At 44.1% G+C, this 21805-nt stretch overlaps 1 protein-coding gene across 1 annotated transcript in view; it reads left to right on the forward strand.

The window, feature by feature from the left end:
- Positions 1 to 21805, forward strand: part of PHF11 (PHD finger protein 11) — a 234195-nt gene that overhangs the window by 95520 nt on the left and 116870 nt on the right. Inside the window, exons 18-21 of the mRNA XM_069759902.1 lie at positions 933 to 1036; positions 5582 to 5610; positions 9223 to 9282; positions 13041 to 13114. Of these exons, the coding sequence (XP_069616003.1) occupies positions 933 to 1036; positions 5582 to 5610; positions 9223 to 9282; positions 13041 to 13114 (267 nt within the window). The remainder of the gene's footprint in view (positions 1 to 932; positions 1037 to 5581; positions 5611 to 9222; positions 9283 to 13040; positions 13115 to 21805) is intronic.

The following is a 21805-nucleotide window of genomic DNA, read 5'->3' on the forward strand; positions in this document are numbered from 1 at the left end:
AACACACTTGGAATTTTTTTCACTGCTTTCAGTGTATTAAATGATAACCTGAATGATGTCCTTCAAAACTACAACTCGTCCCGCAAACAACAATTACTCGTACGGCTATGTGGATAAAAAAAGTTATTGATCTTGGGAGAAGAGAAAAACGAAAATGGAAAATCACAAGTTTGAGCAGGAGTTAAGCGATCGCCGATTGGCTCTATGTAAGCTTGTTTAGACAGGCCGAACACCCTTCCCTTGTGCACAGAATAATTAGTAATAGGTCGTTCTGTACATTTAGGCTCTGATTTTTATCAAGACTCGTAATTTCCTCACCAGTCTTTGAGGAAACATGGTGGAGTCGGAGGCTCCTGATTCATGAACAGGCACATGCGTCCTCATCAATCTGGAGTGTCTGAAGAGTGGCGCGTGACATCCCAAGAATCTTGCACCAGTTATGCAAAACAAAACAAAAAACATACCGTATATAAATCTGGTATCTTTAATTGTACTGACATGAAAAATAACGCAAAACTTTGGGAGAAAAACAAATGAAAAATACGGTAATTCCTTAATTACTGTTAATGTGATTATTTGCTATGCCAATTATTTGGAATAAAAAGTTTTCAAACTTTGTTATTAACCTTAAAATGATACCAATAAAAACTTCAGCTCATCAATCAGAAAACAAGCCCCCACTCAGGTCCGTAATCTGTCAATGTAAAAAGAGAGGTTTTCCTTTTTGTTGAGAACTCAAAGGTTCTGGAAAAGTGGCATGGCTCCCAAACCATTCAAGCAAAATCCAGTCCCAAAGCCAAATGGGTCACCCTTCCCAAACTGATCTTTTGGATAGATTTGTTTTATTACTTAGTGAGTATTTTCTAACACCATTCCATCATATTCAGCACCCTTTCTATAACGTTATTCGTTTAATTTTTTTTTTTATGCAGTTGATCCACAAACTGCCATCATGCAGAATATGCAAACCGGTGATCAGCAAGAAAAGACCTTCCTACTAGCGATTCATTCCGCTTTTGAAATTGACGAAAGTGAGGTCAGTACTTTTTTGAAGTGACGCTTAGCATCTTAAAGTAACAGTCTAAGAGATATATAAAAACATATTCACATCATTCTAGGGTTTACAGGTACATGAAAATAATAAGTATCCACAACATAGACAAATGTTTCAGGTTTACTTTTTGGTTCATGTTTGTTTTTTTGTTTTTTTTAGTGTGTGATAATTTATAATATTTATATTTAATTTTTAACACTACATACCTCCTTTGGTGATTTTTTTTTTTTTATACTTTGTATCCTTTTTTGGTTGCACTTAAAGTAACAGTCTGTATTATAGACCAGACCAGTCATCAGATTTCTTTGTTTGTGGTTGGAAATCATTGACAAGTTTGTTGTTAAAAGCACATACAGCTAAGCTGATTATTATGTCATTTTAGACTTAACTTTTCCTATCAGAATACTACATTTTGCAGACGTTGAGCCAGCAAAGTAAGCATGGGAACTTCAGCTCTGAAGTCACAGGACTGTGCCTGAATATTCCGCTTTAATGTACAGTTTAAATCGAATTGATTCAACACTCACTGCAGATGAGGTTCACTAGCAAAATTGTACAAACGTTCTGCTGTTTGCAATAAACCAAAAGAATAATTGACATTTCTTAACATAAATAAAATAACAAGTGGTTTCTCTAAATCTAACACCAAATGTTGCATTGACTACTGCGGTGTCAGAATTACTTAACCCCTTCATGTCAAATATCTTTAGTACTTACCAGAGCACATTTGGCTGTTATGACCTGCTGCAAACGTGATGCATATCCAAACGCCAGTTTCTGGCAGTGCTCCTGAGGAATTTTAGCTTATTTTTCAAAGGTAATGGCTTCCTGTTCAGTTATATTTTAGTTTCTCGAGAGAGTGGTCCAACAAGTTAAGTGAAAAGCTCATTGTTTGCAACTTGTTCCTTGTTCATGCAGAGAGACAACAAAGGCATTGAATGTTTCTAGTGAAACAGTTGGAAGCATAAATCACAAGTTAAGAGTTAAGGTACCTTCACACTAAACGACGCTGCAGCGATCCAGACAACGATCCGGATCGCTGCAGCGTCGCTGTTTGGTCGCTGGAGAGCTGTCACACAGACCGCTCTCCAGCGACCAACGATGCCGGTAACCAGGGTAAACACCGGGTTACTAAGCGCAGGGCCGCGCTTAGTAACCCAATGTTTACCCTGGTTAAAAGCGTTAAAGTAAAAAACAAACAAACACTTCATACTTACCTTCCGCTGTCTGTCCCCGGCGCTCTGCTTCTCTGTACTGTACTCACTGTGAGCACAGCGGCCGGAAAGCAGAGCGGTGACGTCACCGCTCTGCTTTCCAGCCGCTGTGCTCACAGTGAGTGCAGGAAAGCACAGCGCCGGAGGACAGACTGCGGAAGGCAAGTATGAAGCGTTTGTTTTTTTTACTTTTGGGATGGTAACCAGGGTAAACATCGGGTTACTAAGCGCGGCCCTGCGCTTAGTAACCCGATGTTTACCCTGGTTACCAGCGAAGACCTCGCTGAATCGGTGTCACACACGCCGATTCAGCGATGTCAGCGGGAGAGCCAGAGACCAAATAAAGTTCTGGCCTTCTAGCCCCGACCAACGACATCACAGCAGGATTCTGATCGCTGCTGCGTGTCAAACTGAACGATATCGCTAGCGAGGACGCTGCAACATCACGGATCGCTAGCGATATCGTTTAGTGTGAAGGTACCTTAAAAGGAACACTGGCTATAGTACTTGGATGTGGCAGGCAGAGGATTGCATCACAGATTGCCGCCAGATTCCTGAAGAGGCTGATGGTCAAAACCCCTTGACGGACTAGAAAAGATCTGCAGCAAGATTTGGTGGCAGCAGGCTGTGAGGTGTCAGTGTGCACATAAAAGGCGCGTACTAAACATTGAATGTCTACATGGCAAAACTCGAAGACTTAACTACACCTCTACAGGCTCAAAACTAAACCAAAAGACAGTAACTGTAGTCAAGTTGGTACGCATGCAAAATCGGAGCATGTTCACACTATCCGAAAAACAGAAATAAACACAAAACAGAATAAATACCCTGCTGTCAGTAAATAAGTAATAGCAATTGTGCATGTAAATAACATTGGGTAAAAAAAGAGTAAAAGCCATCCCACCAACATCAGGTTATGCCCAAGTTCAGGATGGCCCTAACCTCTAATATTTAAACCTTACCCTGCGTCGTAGTGACGTCCTGTCTGAAGGGCTGAGCAGGAACGAGTCCTGACCTAAACCGAAAGAAATTAACGAGTCAAGTTATTATGCATGCAAAATTGGAGCATGTTCACACTGGCCAATAAAACAGACAAAACATAAGACCGCAACCAAAGCCTGCAGCGTATTGAGGGCAAGATAGATTCAGATAAGTATTAGGAAATCATAGGAGAAAACATTGTCTTCTGTGAGGATGCTGAAGCTTCTGCATTGTTGGACCTTTCGAAAGGACAATGAGGTATTGTTGGAATTATAGTCCACCAAGACTGTTGGTCAGTTGTCAGTCACCTGACTTGAACCCCATTGAAAATATTTTGTGGGATTTGAAGAATGCAGTTTCGTGCAAACCCAAAGAAAATTTGTGAACTGGAGACCATTGCCCAAGGAAAATGGGCTAAGATTCCTCAGGAACATTGCCAGAAGCTTTTGTTTGGCTATGCATTGTTTGCAGCACGTCATAACAGCCAAAGGTGCTCTGAGTTTTAAAGACACTTGTCATGAAGAACATGAATAATTCTGATACTCCCATGAGACAGTAAGGCTGCCATCACACTAGCAGTATTTGGTCAGTATTTTACATCAGTATTTGCAAGCCAAAACCAGGAGCGGGTGATAAATGCAGAAGTGGTGCATATGTTTCTATTATACTTTTTCTCTAATTGTTCCATTGCTGGTTTTGGCTGAGAAATACTGATGTAAAATACTGACCAAATACTGCTAGTGTGACGGCAGCTTAAATGTCATTTCTCAGACACTTCATTTCGGGACATGGGAACAATGGGTTATATGCTGCCAATAGAAGGCTGACACTAAGAATACATCTTAGAAAAAGGCTGCCTCCCCAACCGCCTACACCTGGGCAGCTGCCACTCAGCTAATCAGTTTAGCTTAGTATAGGTCACAGAGTTGAATCGCAAATGCCAGGTTCATACCTTGGCTATCCTTGTCCAGAACCTGACTTGTAGGTCATCGGACAGGACTGCCCTCCTGGGCAGAGTGATCTCTGGGCCACCGTAGTAGATTCTGGATCTGGAGAACCTCAATCAGGTCTTGGAAGGTCTTCGGTTCTCTCCTTTCATGCTCATTAGAGAGATCTCTCCATTCCTTCTTTCCACTGGAGTCAGACTATTGTAACCCCCATTGATCTCAAGGACAGGGCTCTGCATCCTGAAGAAGTAGGCTCTGAAGCATGGATTAATGGAATGAAGGTGCACATGTTCAATCTCCACTATATTCATTCTCTAAGGGACTACCAGAAATGGCTGCGTGCGATACACTACTTTCTCTAGCAGTCCCGTAGACAATGAATAGTGTGATGGTCAAAAATGAACACTTCAACTCTAAGGAGGGGCTGCAGAACCTTGAAGTTGCTAGTATTATGGATCAGTGATGATAACTTGATATTTTAGGAATAACCCTTTAATTCTTTAATACTGTAATTGAAAAGCTAAACCACTTTTAAAAGGGTTGTCCCATAAACCCTATCCTCATGGTAGGTAATAATAATAATAATCTTTATTTTTATATAGCGCTAACATATTCCTCAGCGCTTTACAGTTTTGCACACATTATCATCACTGTCCCTGATGGGGCTCACTATCTGCAATCCCTATCAGTATGTCTTTGGAATGTGGGAGGAAACCGGAGTGCCTGGAGGAAACCCACGCAAACACGGAGAGAACATACAAACTCTTTGCAGATGTTATCCTGGGTGGGATTAGAACCCAGAACCCCAGCACTGCAAGGCTACAGTGCTAACCACTGCGCCACCGTGCTGCCCATAGGTAATAAATGTATGTCTGCTGAGACCCCCTCTTATCACATGAATGGGGGTTCCCGAAGTGCCCTGTGTAATGTAAATGAACTGTTAATGAGCATGTGTGACCCCTTTCCCAAAAACTGTCAATTAACTGTCTGAGAGTTATTGTTAATTTGTAGCGCAGTGATCATACATGCTCAGAAACGCTTCCTTCAATCGGGTCACTTTGGACCCCCGATTTTCCAGATCAGAGGGGATTTCATCAGCCGGACACCCAGCAATCATATATTTGTCATCTATGGATATATGATAAATGTTGTTTATTCGACAACCCCATTAGCCGGTGTTAACTATAATATATGCAACATTGAGACTGAAAACAGAAAAAAGGTGTAAAGTTATTTTAATTACCGTAGTATCCAGTATTATTTAGCTTGGAAACTCGAGTGTAAAACTTCTCTCTGATCAACATCAAATACGAGAGTACAAATGTTAATGAATATATTCTCTGTAAAGCACTGGGTGTAACAAATTCTATTTTTTTCACTTACAGGAAGCACTTCCGTCCTCGTCTGGCCAGCCGTAAGTTTTTATAGTATAAGCAGACAAGGTTATCTTCACATGTTGCAGTTTTTTGCTGCAGAAATTTCTGTGACTGTCCTATTGCGAATGGCATTTACAAAAGTTTCTACAGTTTCACTCTACTGAATGGAGTTGTGTTGGCTGCAAGCACATGGACTTCTGCAATATCTGCCCCTTATAAATCCACCCTAAGATTGTGCAAACAGTGAAATGCGGAATATATTGTAACCTGATTTGCATGCTCCAGATTTGCTAGATTGTGAGCCTGTTACATTTATAACATGGTGAATTAAAGCTCTATTTATATCACATTTAGCCATACATCAGATGCATATGTCAGTATATTAAGAAGTATACACATACACCCCTTAGGCATACAAATGCAAAGTGGGTAATTGCCCCGGGCTCCCACTCCCCAGTGTCTACAGCAGGAGCCACACTGATAATGTTATTACCGTCGTAGCTTCCGATGTGGAGGCTGCTTCAGCTTCAGAAGAACTGAGGGGGAGATGGACTGGTGGGAAGTCCTCTAGTGTGTGTGCCACAAAAAAACTGGGAAAACTTAATGACTCGAGTATAAGCCTAGGGTGGGAAATGCAGCAGCTACCGGTAAATGTCAAAAGTAAAAATAGATACCAAGAAAAGTAAAATTAATTGAGACATCAGTATGTTAAGTGTTTTTGAATATCCATATTGAATCAGGAGCCCATATAATGCTCCAATACAGTTCATGATGGGCCCATAAGATGCTCCATATTATAATATGCCCCATATAATCCTGCATAAAGGTTAATAACCACCACCGCCAGAGCCACCGCCTCACCACCGCCAGAGCCACTGCCTCACCTCTACCTTCTGTCTCTTCCCCACTATCCCATAGAATATAAGTCCTCAAGGACAGGGTCCTCTCTCCTCTGTACCAGTATCACTGTAAACCTGTTTACTGTAAACGATATCTATAACCCTGTATGTAACCCCTTCTCATGTACAGCACCATGGAATTAATGGTGCTATATAAATAAATAATAATAATAATAATGGCCCCATAAGATGCTCCATAAAGATATTTGCCCCATATAGTGCTGCACAAAAGTTATGGCCCAATAAGATCCTACTGTCTCCTTCCCCATAATCCTGTAGAATGTAAGCCCGCAAGGTCAGGGTCCTCACCCCTCTGTATCAGTCTGTAATTGTTAGTTTGGTTACTGTAAGTGATATCTGTAACTTGTATGTAACCCCTTCTCATGTACAGCACCATGGAATCAATGGTGCTATATAAATAATAATAATAATAAGATGCTCCATACAGAGACTTGCCACATACAATGCTGCACAAACGTTGATTATGGCCCCATATAGACACTTGCCCCATATAGTGCTGCACAAACGTTGATTATGGCCCCATACAGACACTTGCCCCATATAGTGCTGCAGCAGACATTTGCCCCATATAGTGCTGCACAAACGTTGATTATGGCCCCAAAAGATGCTCCATACAGACACTTGCCCCTTATAGTGCTGCACAAACGTTGATTATGGTCCCATAAGATGCTCCATACAGAAACTTGCCCCATATAGTGCTGCACAAACGTTGATTATGGCCCCATATAGACACTTGCCCCATATAATGCTGCACAAACGTTATGGCTCCATACAGACACTTCCCCCATTTGCTGTTGCTGCGATAAAAAAAAATCACATACTCACCTCTCCGTCGCTCAGGCCCCTGGCACTTTCAATATTCACCTGCTCCTCGTTCCTGCGCCGCTCCATCTTCAGCGTCTTCTGCACTGACATTCAGGCAGAGGGTGCGCACTAACCACGTCACCGCGCCCTCTGACCTGAGTGTCCCTGCAGAAGACACTGAAGAACGAGGAGCAGGTGAATATTGCGCAGCGCTCCCCTCCCCATTATACTCACCTGCTCCTGGCACGGTGCAGTCCCTGCATTCCCGGCGCTGCAGCTTCTTCCTGTACTGGCGGGCACCATTACCGCTTATTACAGTAATGAATATGCGGCTCCACCCCTATGGGAGGTGGAGTAGCATATTCATTACTGTAATGAGCGGTACCATGTGACAGCTCAGTACAGGAAGAAGCAGGGACGCTGGGAAGCAGGGACCTGCAAGGACCGTGCCAGGAGCAGGTGAGTATAATTAGACAGCTCCCGCTCCCCGTCCCCTGCCGACCCCTGGGTATGACTCGAGTATAAGCCGAGAGGGGGACTTTCAGCCCAAAAAAGTGGGCTGAAAATCTCGGCTTATACTCGAGTATATACGGTAGTCACCTTTATAAAAGACTCCTTTCCAGACTAAATTAATCAGTCAGATGCTAACCTCTACAACATGGGCAAGACCAAATAGCTTTATAAGGATGTCAGGGACAAGATCATAGACCTGCAGAAAGCTGGAATGGGCTACGCTGGGTGAGAAGAAGACAACTGTTGGTGCAATAGTAAGAAAATGGAAGAAATTCAAAATGACTGTCAATCGACATCGATCTGGGGCACCATGCAAAATCTCACCTCTTGGGGTATCGTTGATCATGAGGAAGGTGAGAGATCAGCCTAAAACTACACAGGGGGAACTTTTTAATGATCTCAATGCAGCTGGAACCACTGTCACCAAGAAAACCTTTGCTTACACACTACGCTGTTAAGGTTTAAAATCCTGCAGTGCCCACAAGGTCCCCCTACTCAAAAAGGCACATGTGCAGACCGTCTGAAGTTTTCCAATAAACACCTGGATGATTCTGTGAGTAATTGGGAGAAGGTGCTGTGGTCAGATGAGACAAAAATTGAGGTCTTTGGCATTAACTCAACTCGCTGTGTTTGGAGGTAGAGAAATGCTGCCTTTGACCCAAAGAACACCGTCACCACTGTCAAGCATGGAGGTGGAAACATTATGTTTTGGGGGTGTTTCTCTGCTCAGGGCACAGGACTACTTCACCGCATCACTGGGAGAATGGATGGAGCCATGTACCGTAAAATCCTGAGTGACAACCTCCTTCTCTCCGCCAGGACATTAAAAATGGCTCGTGGCTGGGTCTTCCAGCAAGACAATGACCCAAAACACACAGCCAAGGTAACAACGGAGTGGCTCAAAAAGAAGCACATTAAGGTCATGGAGTGGCCTAGCCAGTCTCCAGACCTTAATCCCATAGAAAACTTACGGAGGGAATTGAAGCTCCGAGTTGCTAAGCGACAGCCTCAAAATCTTAATGATTTTGAGATGCTCTGCAAAGAGGAGTGGACCAAAATTCCTCCTGATATGTGCACAAACCTCATAATCAACTACAAAAAATTTCTGACTGCTGTGCTTGTCAACTAGGGTTTTGCCACCAAGTATTAAGTCGTGTTTGCCAGAGAGATCAAATACTTATTTCTCACTGCAAAATGCAAATAAATTTATATAATTTATACAATTTGATTTTCTAGATTTCATTTTTGATATTTGATCTCTCAATGTTAAAATTAACCTACTCCTAAAATTATGGACTGTTCATGTCTTAGTCAGCGGGCAAACTTACAAAATCAACAAGAGATCAAATAATTTATTTCCTTCACTGTATATTATATGTAAATTACAGAAAAAACTTTTATTAATCACAACAGGTATAAAACAGCAGAGAGAGGGTCCCCCATGACATCCTCAGCACGCAAAATAGGACACAAGTGGGTGCACATACTAATATCTAATATTAATGATCTTATTAGTACCTATCTCGGATATGTAAAAACAGTACAGCCAAATAAGTATCATGTATTGCTGGCAAAGAATTGTCAAATATAATTATACATACATATAGTGGTACATACCTGTAGATTAGAAAGTATGGATAGATTTGCACCCAGCTCCTGCCCACCCCAACGCGCATTTCGGCTGATGCCTTTCTCAAGGCTGTATATTAGTAAGGACAACAGAATGTATAATCTCCTGGTGGTATATATTAGTGAGGATATCCGTATGTAAGAGCTCCTGGTTAGTATACAGTCATGGCCAAAAGTGTTGGTACCCTTGAATTTTTCCCAGAAAATTATTGCAATTACACTTGTTTTGTTAGACACATGTTTATTTCACTTGTGTGTACTGGTACAGCACAAAAAAAAAAGGGAAATTGGACATAATTTTACACAAACGCCCAAAATTGTTGGCTCCTTACCAAAGTTGTGAGTAAGCAATTTTATTTCAAGCATGTGATGTTCATTCAAACTCATCTGTGGCAAGTAACAGGTGTAGGTAATATGAAAATCACACCTAAAATCAGATAAAAAGGAGAGAAGTTTACTCACTTTGCATTGTGTGTCTCTATCTGCCACACTAAGCTTGGAGCTTCTTTTTTTTTTTTTTTTTTTTTAGGTATGGATGTCCTGAAGGAGTCGGTGTGACTCTGAAACGTGTTGACAATAAATCAGCATTTTATACCCGAAGTGGATGTCATTTCATTAGTAAGCGCAGAAAACTTCCATTGCCCTGGCATTTTTTTCCCTGACACTGTCGTATGGAAGATGCAGAATCTTGACTACAAGTCTTTATAATGGTTGTGTCACACACAACTCAATGAGGGGAGCTCATTAACCCCTTCTCTTTTTTGTGTTACTTGGATAAGTCTCTATTTCACTCTTGAATTTTATTAAGCATGGAGAACAGAAAGAGGATTAGCGAACTGTCTAAGGGTACCGTCACACACTGCCATTTCGATCGCTACAACGGTACGATTCGTAACGTTCCAGCGATATCGTTACGATATCGCTGTGTCTGACACGCAGCAGCGATCAGGGATCCTGCTGAGAATCGTACGTCGTAGCAGATCGTTTAGAACTTTCTTTTGTCGCTGGATCTCCCGCTGGCATCGCTAGATCGGTGTGTGTGACACCGATCTAGCGATGCGATCTAGCGATGCGTTCGCTTGTAACCAGGGTAAACATCGGGTTACTAAGCGCAGGACCGCGCTTAGTAACCCGATGTTTACCCTGGTTACAAGCGTAAAACTAAAAAAAAAAAAAAACAGCACATACTTACATTCTGGTGTCCGTCAGGTCCCTTGCCGTCTGCTTCCCGCACTCAGTGACTGCCGGCTGTAAAGTGAAAGCAGAGCACAGCGGTGACGTGCTTTCACTTTACGGCCGGCAGTCAGTGAGTGCGGGAAGCAGACGGCAAGGGACCTGACGGACACCAGAATGTAAGTATGTGCTGTTTGTTTTTTTTTACGCTGGTAACCAGGGTAAACATCGGGTTACTAAGCGCGGTCCTGCGCTTAGTAACCCGATGTTTACCCTGGTTACCCGGGTACCTCGGCATCGTTGGTCGCTGGAGAGCTGTCTGTGTGACAGCTCCCCAGCGACCACACTACGATTTACCTACGATCACGGCCAGGTCGTATCGCTGGTCGTGATCGTAGGTAAATCGTATAGTGTGACGGTACCCTAAGTACTTGTAACAATCTCAAGGTTACAAGTCCATCTCCAGGGATTTTGATGTTCCTTTGTCCACAGTGCACAACATAATCAAGAAGTTTACAACCCATGACACTGTAATTAATCTACCTGGTTTGGATGGCTGAGAATAATTGATGAAAGGTTGCAACGCAGGTTAGTCTGGATGGTGGAGAAGCAGCCACAAAGAAAGTTCCAAAGAAATTCAAGCTGTTCTGCAGGCTCATGGTGCGTCAGTGTCAGCATGACCTATCTGTCGACATTTGAATGAAATGAAACATGGTGGTAGGAACCCAGGAGGACCTCAGTGCTGACACACACACATAAGAAAACTAGGCTGCAGTTTGCCAAAATGTACTTGAGTAAGCCAAATTCCTTCTGTGAAATTGTCTTGTGGACAGATGAGACCAAGATGGAGCTTTTTCTTAAAGCACATCATTCTACTGTTTACTGTAAACGGAATGAGGCTTACTAAGAAACGATCACACAACCTACAGTCAAATACTGTGGAGGTTCAAAGTTGTTCTGGGGTTGTTTTGCTGCCTCTTGACTGTGTGCAAGGCATCATGAAATCTGTAGATAACCCTCAGAGTTTGGGTCGCTTTGTAGTATCCAGTATCGAAAAGCTGGGTTTGCCTCCTAGATCATGGGTCTCCCAGCAGAACAATGACCACAAACACTTCAAGAAGCACCCAGAAATGGATTGAAACAAAGCACTGGAGAGTTCTGAAGTGACAAGCAATGAGTCCGGATCTAAATTCCATTGAACACCTATGGTGAGGTTGGGAGAAGGCACCCTTCAAATATAAGTGATCTGGAGCAGGTTGCAAAAGGAGTGGTCAAAAATTCCAGTTGAGATGTAGAAGAAACTTGTTGATGGTTCTAGGAAGCGATTGATTGCAGTTATTTATCCCAAAGGGCATGCAACCAAATATTAAGTTGAGGGTGTCAACAATTTTGTCTGGACCATTTTTGGAGTTTTGACTGAAATTATGTCCAATTTGCCTTTTTATTTTTCACTCTTTTTTTTCTGTTGTTCTTCCAATACACACAAAGGAAATAATCATGTATAACAAAACATGTGCAATTGCAATAATTTTCTGGGAGAAATGCATCTTTTTCTAGAACAATTTCAAGGGTGCCAACACTTTCGGTCGCGTGTGTGTGTGCTTGGTGTATACATATGTGTGGTGTTGAGAAATAATCTTTTATCACTTTATATAAATGACCTTTCTTAAAGAAAAATCCACAGTGAAATGCTATGTAAATCTCCAGTAAAATATGCTGAAGGTTTTAAAATCTATAAAAAGGGAAACTCCCCTTCATGTAAAATAATCTCTGGAGGCAGAGTTATCCTCCAGGCAGCGTCCTCCCCAGAACCTGGAAGAGAACTGTATATTTTACTGGAGAGTTACATAGATTTACATAGTGCTTCACTGTGGATTTTTCTTTTTAAAGGGAACCTGTCATCTGATTCATGCTGTCCTGGTCTTCTCTTCTCAGCACAGCTGTAGGTGATTGAAAAATCTCTCCCATAGCAAGAGACTAGTTAATAGTCAAGAAAAGTTTGTAGATTCGGGTTGGAGCTGGGCTTGTCTATTCTCCAGCTATGGTCTCCGGCTATATTTTCTCTGTAATTCTCCAACAATCATGCAGCCAGAATCTGATTTGTGCTCCCTGAGGTTTGGTCAGCATGAATCAGAGGGCAGATTCCCTTTTAAACATTGTACACACAATGCAGAATATATGTAGTCAAAACTACAAGGGAGGAGTGACGTGTCCGTCTGCAGAAACGATCTCTGAACAGGGGCATAGGAAAATAGCTAGAAGTGTCCAGTCACTTGGCCAATAGAGCTTACATTTCTGTTATCGAGGGGAAAGTCTGTCATTGAATTTGTACGTATATAGTATTTTTTACTTAAAATGTAAAAAAGCAAAATGCCAAAATTATAGAATTATTTCAGTCATTATCCTCTCAAAATTTAATTTACTTCCAGCATGAGCTCAGACACAAACTCAGAAGAAAGTGAATCTCTACTGAATCCAAAAGTGAAGGACTCTTTCTCGCTCAGTGAGTACTGTTGTGTTTGCTTCCGTTGGTGCTACTGATTTATTTCACCCTATATCTAAGCCTGGATTACACTAATTAGTAGCTATGTTTAAAGGGAACCTGTCACCCCGAAAATCGCAGGTGAGGTAAGCCCACCGGCATCAGGGGCTTATCTGCAGCATTCTGTAATGCTGTAGATAAGCCCCCGATGTTACCTGAAAAAGGAGAAAAAGACATTATATTATACTCACCCAAGGGCGGTCCCGCTGCTGGTCAGGTCGGATGGGCGTCTCTGGTCCGCTGCGGCACCTCCCATCTTCATTACAAGACGTCCTCTTCTGATCTTCAGCCACGGCTCCGGCGCAGGCGTACTTTGCTTTGCCCTCTTGAGGGCAGAGGATAGTACTGCAGTGCGCAGGCGCCAGAAAGGTCAGAGGCCCGGCGCCTGCGCACTGCAGTACTTTGTCTGCCCTCTGCCTGCGCCGGAGCCGTGGCTGAAGATCAGAAGAGGACGTCTTGTAATGAAGATGGGAGGCGCCGCAGCGGACCAGAGACGCCCATCCGACCTGACCAGCAGCGGGACCGCCCCTGGGTGAGTATAATATAACGTCTTTTTCTCCTTTTTCAGGTAACATCGGGGGCTTATCTACAGCATTACAGAATGCTGCAGATAAGCCCCTGATGCCGGTGGGCTTACCTCCCCCTCGATTTTCGGGGTGACAGGTTCCCTTTAAGAAGACTGGTAAAAATGGGCTAACCAAATATATTCTCCAAGGTATACAGTGTACAGTTCCATGAAAATATCATTAACCCTTTAATGCAAAATCACACTCTCTCTGTTGGCCTGTTTCTTGAGCTCTCCATCAAATCCCTCACACCAAAATTACAGGGTGATAATGGGTTGCTGTGGCAACCAAAGATCTAACAGTGGCCTTCAGGTCCATCATCGATGAAAACTTAATGGATTTTGAAAGAGTCAGGGTTTAAGGGGGATCTGTCCATCGAAAACGGAGGTAATACCCTGCACTACATTAGTACAGCAATGACTTATCTATGTAATCAATGGATTGCATGTTAAATTCTCTAAATATTAATGAAAAAAAAAATCATGTCTCCCAATAAAAAGTGTCTTCATCTGGAAAAAAAATCCCCCTCCCACTCCCCCACCCCCCAACACTAGGCATTTTTGCAGCATTTTTTTTTTATTTTTTACTAATGAAAATTTTCAGCTTTGTTTTACAGTATCAACAAAGTGTGAGATTTCAGAAATCTCATGTGCACAGCTTGTTTTTTTATCATCTTGTCTTTATGATTTACATGTTTTTTTTTTTGCACAATGGAGCTGTCACTTTTTCAGCATTTTTCACCCATTGAAATTAACGGGTGTTAAAAAACGCTGAAATACGCAGGTATCAGGTTTTGCTGTGTTTTGTGCCAAAACCTGATTCTGTGGAACAGGGACTTTTTTCTTTCTACACTAAACTTTATCAGCATGCACAAGACACAAATCTATCATGCCAAAACCGCCGCAAAAAAGCATCAAAAACTCAGCAAGAAAAAACAAAGAAAACATACTTTTTTTTTCTGCAGTTTTTCGTGCTAAGAAAGTTTTGCTGCAGAAAAAAACGCTGAAAAAATGCCCAGTGTGTAAAACAATGCTAGATTTTCTGTTTTTGCTCAACCCTGCCCCTCGATAAAATGAAATAAAAAGTTACCAAAAAGTATCCCAATATAGCGTTAAAAAAACAAAGCACTGTATTAAAAAAAATGGCTGTTAGAATATAAAGACGCTCCCACCCTTACCAGATTTGTTTCCTGTTTTTAAAATTAATTTTCCTATAAAAAATACTATATAAAAGTTATATCTCACATAGTGAGTGGTGGTAAAAGAAAAAAAACAATGCCAGAATTTGTTTCCTGTTCCCCCCAAAATACAGTAAAAGATGATTGAAACGTCTTATGTTCCCAAGATTGGTACCGGTGAAGACTAGTGCTTGTCTAGCAAAAAAACAAACCATCCTACAGCTCTGTCTGTGGAAAAAATGATATGTTATGGTAAAAAAAGAAAATACTATTTTATAAAGTATTTTATTTTGTGTGTGCAAAGTAGTAAATCTTAGCAATAAAACACCTTGAAAAGTCACCAAAAATTTTGGCGCAGCCCAACTTTTCACATTTTCACTCCAGTTGGGGCCCTGAAATGTAATTTCAGGAGAACTTGCAGCAAAATTTCCTTTTGCCTCTATAGCTCGTCCTCCTCCTTCCCCTCTTTTATAGCACTTTCTCCAACGCCTCATTGGGGGACACAGGACCATGGGTGTTATGCTGCTTGCCACTAGGAGGACACTAAACACGAAGAATTAACTCTTCCTCTGCAGTATACACCCCTTGACTGGCCAGTAACGACCCAGTTCTTGCTTAGTGTCTGTAGGAGGCACTTGGGTCTGTTCTCAGACCCCAACTTTTTTTTATTTTATTACTCTGTCGCCTCATTGGGGGACACAGGACCATGGGTGTTATGCTGCTGTCCGCTAGGAGGCGACACTATGCATAATCTGAAAAAGATTAACCGTGGCTCCTCCTCTGCAGTATACACCCCTGGACGGCGTCAGCCTTCTCCAGTTTTTGCTTAGTGTCGCATAGGAGGCACACCTAAGATTTTTCACTCCGTTTTTTTCTAACGGATTACAGATGAAGAAAAGTGGGTCTCCTGTGAGACTCTCGGCATGGCTCCTTCCTTGGCCCCCTATTACGGGGTGCCCGGTTGAAGTCGAGATGGCTATTCCCTATGTCGCTCTTTCCCCAGTCCCTCAGGTGCTGGTTCGAAGTCGAGAACCCCCCTCCTTCCCCAATTCCTTTTGGTTTCTGGGTTGAGGTCGAGGCGAGGATGAAGCCCCCTGAAGGTCATAGCAGCACCCTCCCTAATCCCCCGCTGGGGGCATTAGGTTGAGATGCCTCAGGTGGGGCCTGTACAGGCAGCACTCTGCAGCTCCCAGCAATGGGCCAGCACACTGCGCCTGCATCCAGGGACCCCAGCCCAGCTGCGTTCTCCTGTTGGGGCCGGGGGGAGTGAAGGCAGGCATGGCACAATAGAGACACAGGGCTCCCTGCGCCCCTGTAACTGCGGCAGCACCAGCTCTATACTGCCTCAGGGGGACCCCTTACAGGGCTCCCCTTTCTGCTTATAGCCCCACCGCTATCCTGCCTTTAAATCCGGGGGGGGGGGGGTCCGGTTCAGATCCGACCCCCTCCTGGACCTCCGCGCCGGCCTGCAGCCTTTCTGGGCATCAAGCATCTAATTTAGGCCACAGCTTCGGCCTAGCTGAAGCTGCTGCCTCATCTCCGCCCCCCGGATGACAAATCTGACACTCTACAGTGTCATAGAGGGGGCGGATCGAGACAGAAAGGGCGCGTTTTTACACAGCTTTGCCACCTTTTTCCTCAGCTCTCCGCCCCCTTCCCCCCCTGCCTCTTCTCCTCGGCTGCCATTTCTACTGCAGCAAGGATTAACCCTGCATCTCCCGGTCAGCAGGACCAGGCAAGCCAGTCAGTCTCCGGGGGGCACAGGACTGTGGTTCTTCGGCGCTGGACGTAGGAGCAAACTGGTGGGGTAAGATCACAGCTGGGTTGTTTTACTCGGCTGTGAATCCATATTCCCTATAAGGCTCCTCTGCATAGCTACCCCTGTAAGGTGCTCTGCATAGCCAGCTCTTTTGCACTCTGTGCACTATGCCAGACTCAAGGTCCAAGAGAACCAGGCAGGACTGCTATTATCCTGACGAAGGAGCCTCCGCTCCGAAACGCGCGTCGGGTGCACGTGTGGGACCAGACCGGGCTGCCAACCAGTACCCCCCTGTTACAGGTAAAACTTCCAGCCGCATAGCGGCGACTAGTCCTGGTATTCACCGGGCAGCCATATGGGGAGTTGCACGGTCTTAGGTTACGATGGGGGAGGGACATAGTTAGGTGTGATATTCTTTATACATATTTGGAGTGGCGTTATTGGCTGCATACGGTTATATCATCATTGACATTGCCGCTTGCACCGCATTGTGGTATTTATTTTTATTTACATTGTTTTTGTCATCCCGTTAGGTATATCATATATGTATGTACTAGGATTTATAGATATTTCTAGGTATAGAATTTATCCTCATTAGCGTCCTTTTTGGCAGCCTTAGTTCTCTGGTCCGCACGTTTTTCAGACATAGTGGCGACTGGTTGGGGCAATCGCCACCATTACTTCACCTTGTTCTGTTTTTTGTCTCAAGCCTATTTAGGCTTTTTTAGGATTGTAACTTTGTTTGTCAATAAAGATGTTTATGTATTAATACCTCATTTTGGTCGTTCTTTATGTGGTTTCCACACTCCCTTTCTATGTAATGTTATACGACTGGGTTTTTTATGGATCCATTATAGGGCAATATTAATATTAATATAGATTTTAGGTGATGTTGCCATTTAATACCTCTATTTCTTTATAGGACTGCTATTATGCAGTCTGCACAGCCTGCGGGACCGCTCTCTCCAGTGGCAGCACATACCCGCACTGCCACGACTGCACTCAGACTACTGTGTCAGAGCCCCAAGAGGCCCCTGCCAATGCTTGTGTCTAATGCCACGCAGGAATGGGTCACTCAGATGTCGCAATCTATGACGCAGTCTATAGATAACCTAACCTCCACATTGCTTCAGGCTCTGCAGAGTCATGCCTCGGCTATGACCATGACCGCTACCCAGCAAAAGGGAGAGCTGGACTGAGGGACAGGACGACCCAGGCACATCCACGTCTAGGTCAGGACGCAAGCAGACCCACAGGTCACGTTCATCTGCGTCATCCCATAGCACACAATCATCCCCTTCTAGGGAGAGACATCGTAGTTCTAGGTCATCTAGACCGTCCCCTTCCAGGGGCAGACAATGCAGATCTCCGCAATCCCTGACCAGAGAAGGCCTCCGCCCCAGCTCACCCAGCAGGGGACGCCTCAGTGATGCACTGGATTCGGAAGGCATCTGTGACTCCGACTCAGACAAGGAAACGGAGGGGTCCCTGATCCCAATCCCTCCTAGTGATGCAGCGCTAGTTGAGGACTTAATCTTTTCCATCCATCTGGTGCTGGACCTTTCTGATCAGCCACCAGAGGCCCCAGAACACAAGATTTCCATCGAAGGACCTCTGAAGCCGCCTAAGGTTTTCTCTAATCACCCAGACTTTAAGGCGATCCTTAAAAAGCAGCTCTCACAGCCTGAGAAAAAATTTGCTAATCGCAAATATCTGGAGGCGAGGTACCCCTTCCCACAGAAGGATACCAAGGAATGGACAGACCCACCCTGTTGTGAATAACGCTCTTGGGCTCCCTCCGGTGGTTGTAAGTGGCACTTTTGTGAGTTCTGCTCTTGGGCTCCCTCTTGTGGTTTCTAGTGGTATGGCTGCTCCTTGGAGTGAGCTGTCATCAGCTGCCTCCACTTATCGTCTCTTCTGCTCGGCTATTTAGGCCTGGCTCTTTCTTCAGCCAGTGCCACTTGTAAATGGTTCCTGGTTGGATTCCCATCTCTTTGGATTTCCCTGTTATCCTGACCAGTTCAGCAAAGCTAAGTTTTGGCTTGCTATTTTCTGTCCAGAGATTGTTGACTTATCCATTCTGTGCTTTCTATGTTTTTCCAGCTTATCAGGGTGAATTAATTCTGTCTTGCTGGAAGCTCTGGGAGGCAGATTTGCCCTCCACACCTTTAGTCAGGTGTGGAGATTTTTTTGTAAACTCTGTGTAGATTTTTGTAGTGTTTTATACTGACCGCACAGTATTCCATCCTGTCCTATCTATTTAGCTAGACTGGCCTCCTGTGCTCATCCTGGTTTCATTCTGTGTATGTCTTTTCCCTCTCCACTCAGTCATTATTTGTGGGGGGCTAATCTATCCTTTGGGGATTTTCTCTGAGGCAAGATAGCTTTCCTGCTTTTTTCTTTAGGGGTAGTTAGCTCTTAGGCTGTGACGAGATGCCTAGGGAGAGTTAGGAGCATTCCACGGCTACTTCTAGTGTTGTGTTGAGCTTAGGGACTGCGGTCAGTACAGTTACCATTTCCTTTAGAGCTCGTTCCATGTTGCTCCTAGACCACCGTATCATAACAGTACAAGTGGCCAAAAATGATTTAAATGTATCTCAAAAGAAGGAAAAGAAAGTTCTGAACCATTTTTTTTCTGTGCTCTGGTTTGTCTTTTTTTTTCCTCTTGATATCTGGGTGGTTCAGGATATGTGCTCTGGCATGGATGTTCAGGGTTTGTTTTCTCGTGTGGATCAACTGGCTGCAAGAGTACAGAGTATCCAGGACTACGTTGTCCAGACTCCGGCTTTAGAGCCTAGAATTCCTACTCCTGATTTTGTTTTTTGGGGACAGATCCAAGTTTTTGAACTTTAAAAATAACTGCAAATTGTTTTTTGCTTTGAAACCCCGTTCTTCTGGTGATCCCATTCAGCAAGTAAAAATCATCATATCCTTGCTGCGTGGTGACCCTCAGGACTGGGCTTTTTCTCTTGAAGCAGGGGATCCGGCATTATTGAATGTAGATGCATTTTTTCAAGCGCTCGGATTATTGTATGACGAACCTAATTCTGTGGATCATGCAGAAAAAACCCTGTTGGCCTTGTGTCAAGGTCAAGAAGCGGCAGAGTTATACTGCCAGAAATTTAGAAAATGGTCTGTGCTCACTAAATGGAATGAAGAGGCTCTGGCTGCTATTTTCAGAAAAGGTCTTTCTGAAACCCTTAAAGATGTTATGGTGGGCTTTCCTACGCCTGCCGGTTTGAGCGAATCTATGTCTCTAGCCATTTAGATTGATCGGCGTCTGCGCGAGCGCAAAGCTGTGCACCATATGGCAGTATCCTCTGAGCAAAGTCCTGAACCTATGCAATGTGATAGGATTTTGACTAGAATAGAACGGCAGGAATTCAGACGTCAGAATAGACTGTGTTTTTACTGTGGTGATTCGGCTCATATTATCTCTGATTGCCCTAAAGGTACCGTCACACTGAGCGACGCTGCAGCGATACCGACAACGATCCGGATCGCTGCAGCGTCGCTGTTTGGTCGCTGGAGAGCTGTCACACAGACCGCTCTCCAGCGACCAACGATGCCGGTAACCAGGGTAAACATCGGGTTACTAAGCGCAGGGCCGCGCTTAGTAACCCAATGTTTACCCTGGTTAAAAGCGTTAAAGTAAAAAACAAACAAACACTTCATACTTACCTTCCGCTCTCTGTCCCTCGGCGCTCTGCTTCTCTACCCTGTGTAAGCCCAGCGGCCGGAAAGCAGAGCGGTGACGTCACCGCTGTGCTTTCCGGCTGCCGGCGCTGACACAGGATGCAGGAGGAGTGCAGAGAAGCACAGCGCCGGGGACAGACAGCTGAAGGTAAGTATGTAGTGTTTGTTTTTTTTAACGATTATGCTGGTAACCAGGGTAAACATCGGGTTACTAAGCGCGGCCCTGCGCTTAGTAACCCGATGTTTACCCTGGTTACCAGTGAAGACATCACTGGATCGGTGTCACACACGCCGATCCAGCGATGTCAGCGGGAAGTCCAGCGACGAAATAAAGTGCTGGACTTTCCTCAGCGACCAACGATCTCCCAGCAGGGGCCTGATCGTTGGTCGCTGTCACACAGAACGATTTCCTTAACGATATCGTTGCTACGTCACAAAAAGCAACGATATCGTTAACGATATCGTTCAGTGTGACGGTACCTTTAGCGTACTAAGAGAGTCGTTAGGTCTGTTACCATTAGTACTATACAGCCTAAATTTCTTTTATCTGTGACCCTGATTTGCTCATTGTCGTCCTTTTCTGTCATGGCATTTGTGGATTCAGGCGCTTCCCTGAACTTAATGGACTTAGAATTCGCCAGGCGCTGTGGTTTTTCCTTGCAGCCTTTGCAGAGCCCTATTCCTTTGAGGGGTATTGATGCTACACCCTTGGCCAAGGATAAACCTCAGTACTGGACGCAGATGACTATGTACATGGCTCCTGCACATCAGGAAGATTGCCGTTTTCTGGTGTTGCATAACCTGCATGATGTTGTTGTACTGGGATTTCCATGGTTACAGGAACATAATCCGGTGCTGGATTGGAAAACTATGTCAGTGACTAGTTGGGGTTGTCGAGGAGTACATAGTGACGTTCCTTTGATGTCAATTTCCTTTTCCCCCTCTTCTGAGGTCCCTGAGTTTTTGTCGGATTTCCAGGATGTATTTGATGAGCCCAAGTCCAGTTCCCTTCCTCCGCACAGGGACTGTGATTGTGCTATTAACTTGATTCCTGGTTGCAAGTTCCCTAAGGGCCGACTTTTCAATCTGTCTGTGCCAGAGCATGCCGCCATGCGGAGCTATGCTAAGGAATCTTTGGAGAAAGGGCATATTCGGCCCTCTTCGTCACCATTGGGAGCGGGTTTCTTTTTTGTTGCTAAGAAGGATGGCTCTTTGAGACCCTGTATTGATTATCGACTTCTTAATAAGATCACGGTCAAATTCCAATACCCCTTGCCTTTGCTTACTGATTTGTTTGCTCAGATTAAGGGGGCTAGTTGGTTTACTAAGATTGAACTCCGAGGGGCATATAATCTTGTTCGTATTAAACAGGGTGACGAATGGAAAACTGCATTTAATACGCCCGAAGGCTATTTTGAATACCTTGTGATGCCATTTGGGCTCTCTAATGCTCC

Source organism: Ranitomeya imitator, chromosome 3, assembly GCF_032444005.1.
Source record: "Ranitomeya imitator isolate aRanImi1 chromosome 3, aRanImi1.pri, whole genome shotgun sequence".
Lineage (NCBI taxonomy): Eukaryota > Metazoa > Chordata > Amphibia > Anura > Dendrobatidae > Ranitomeya > Ranitomeya imitator.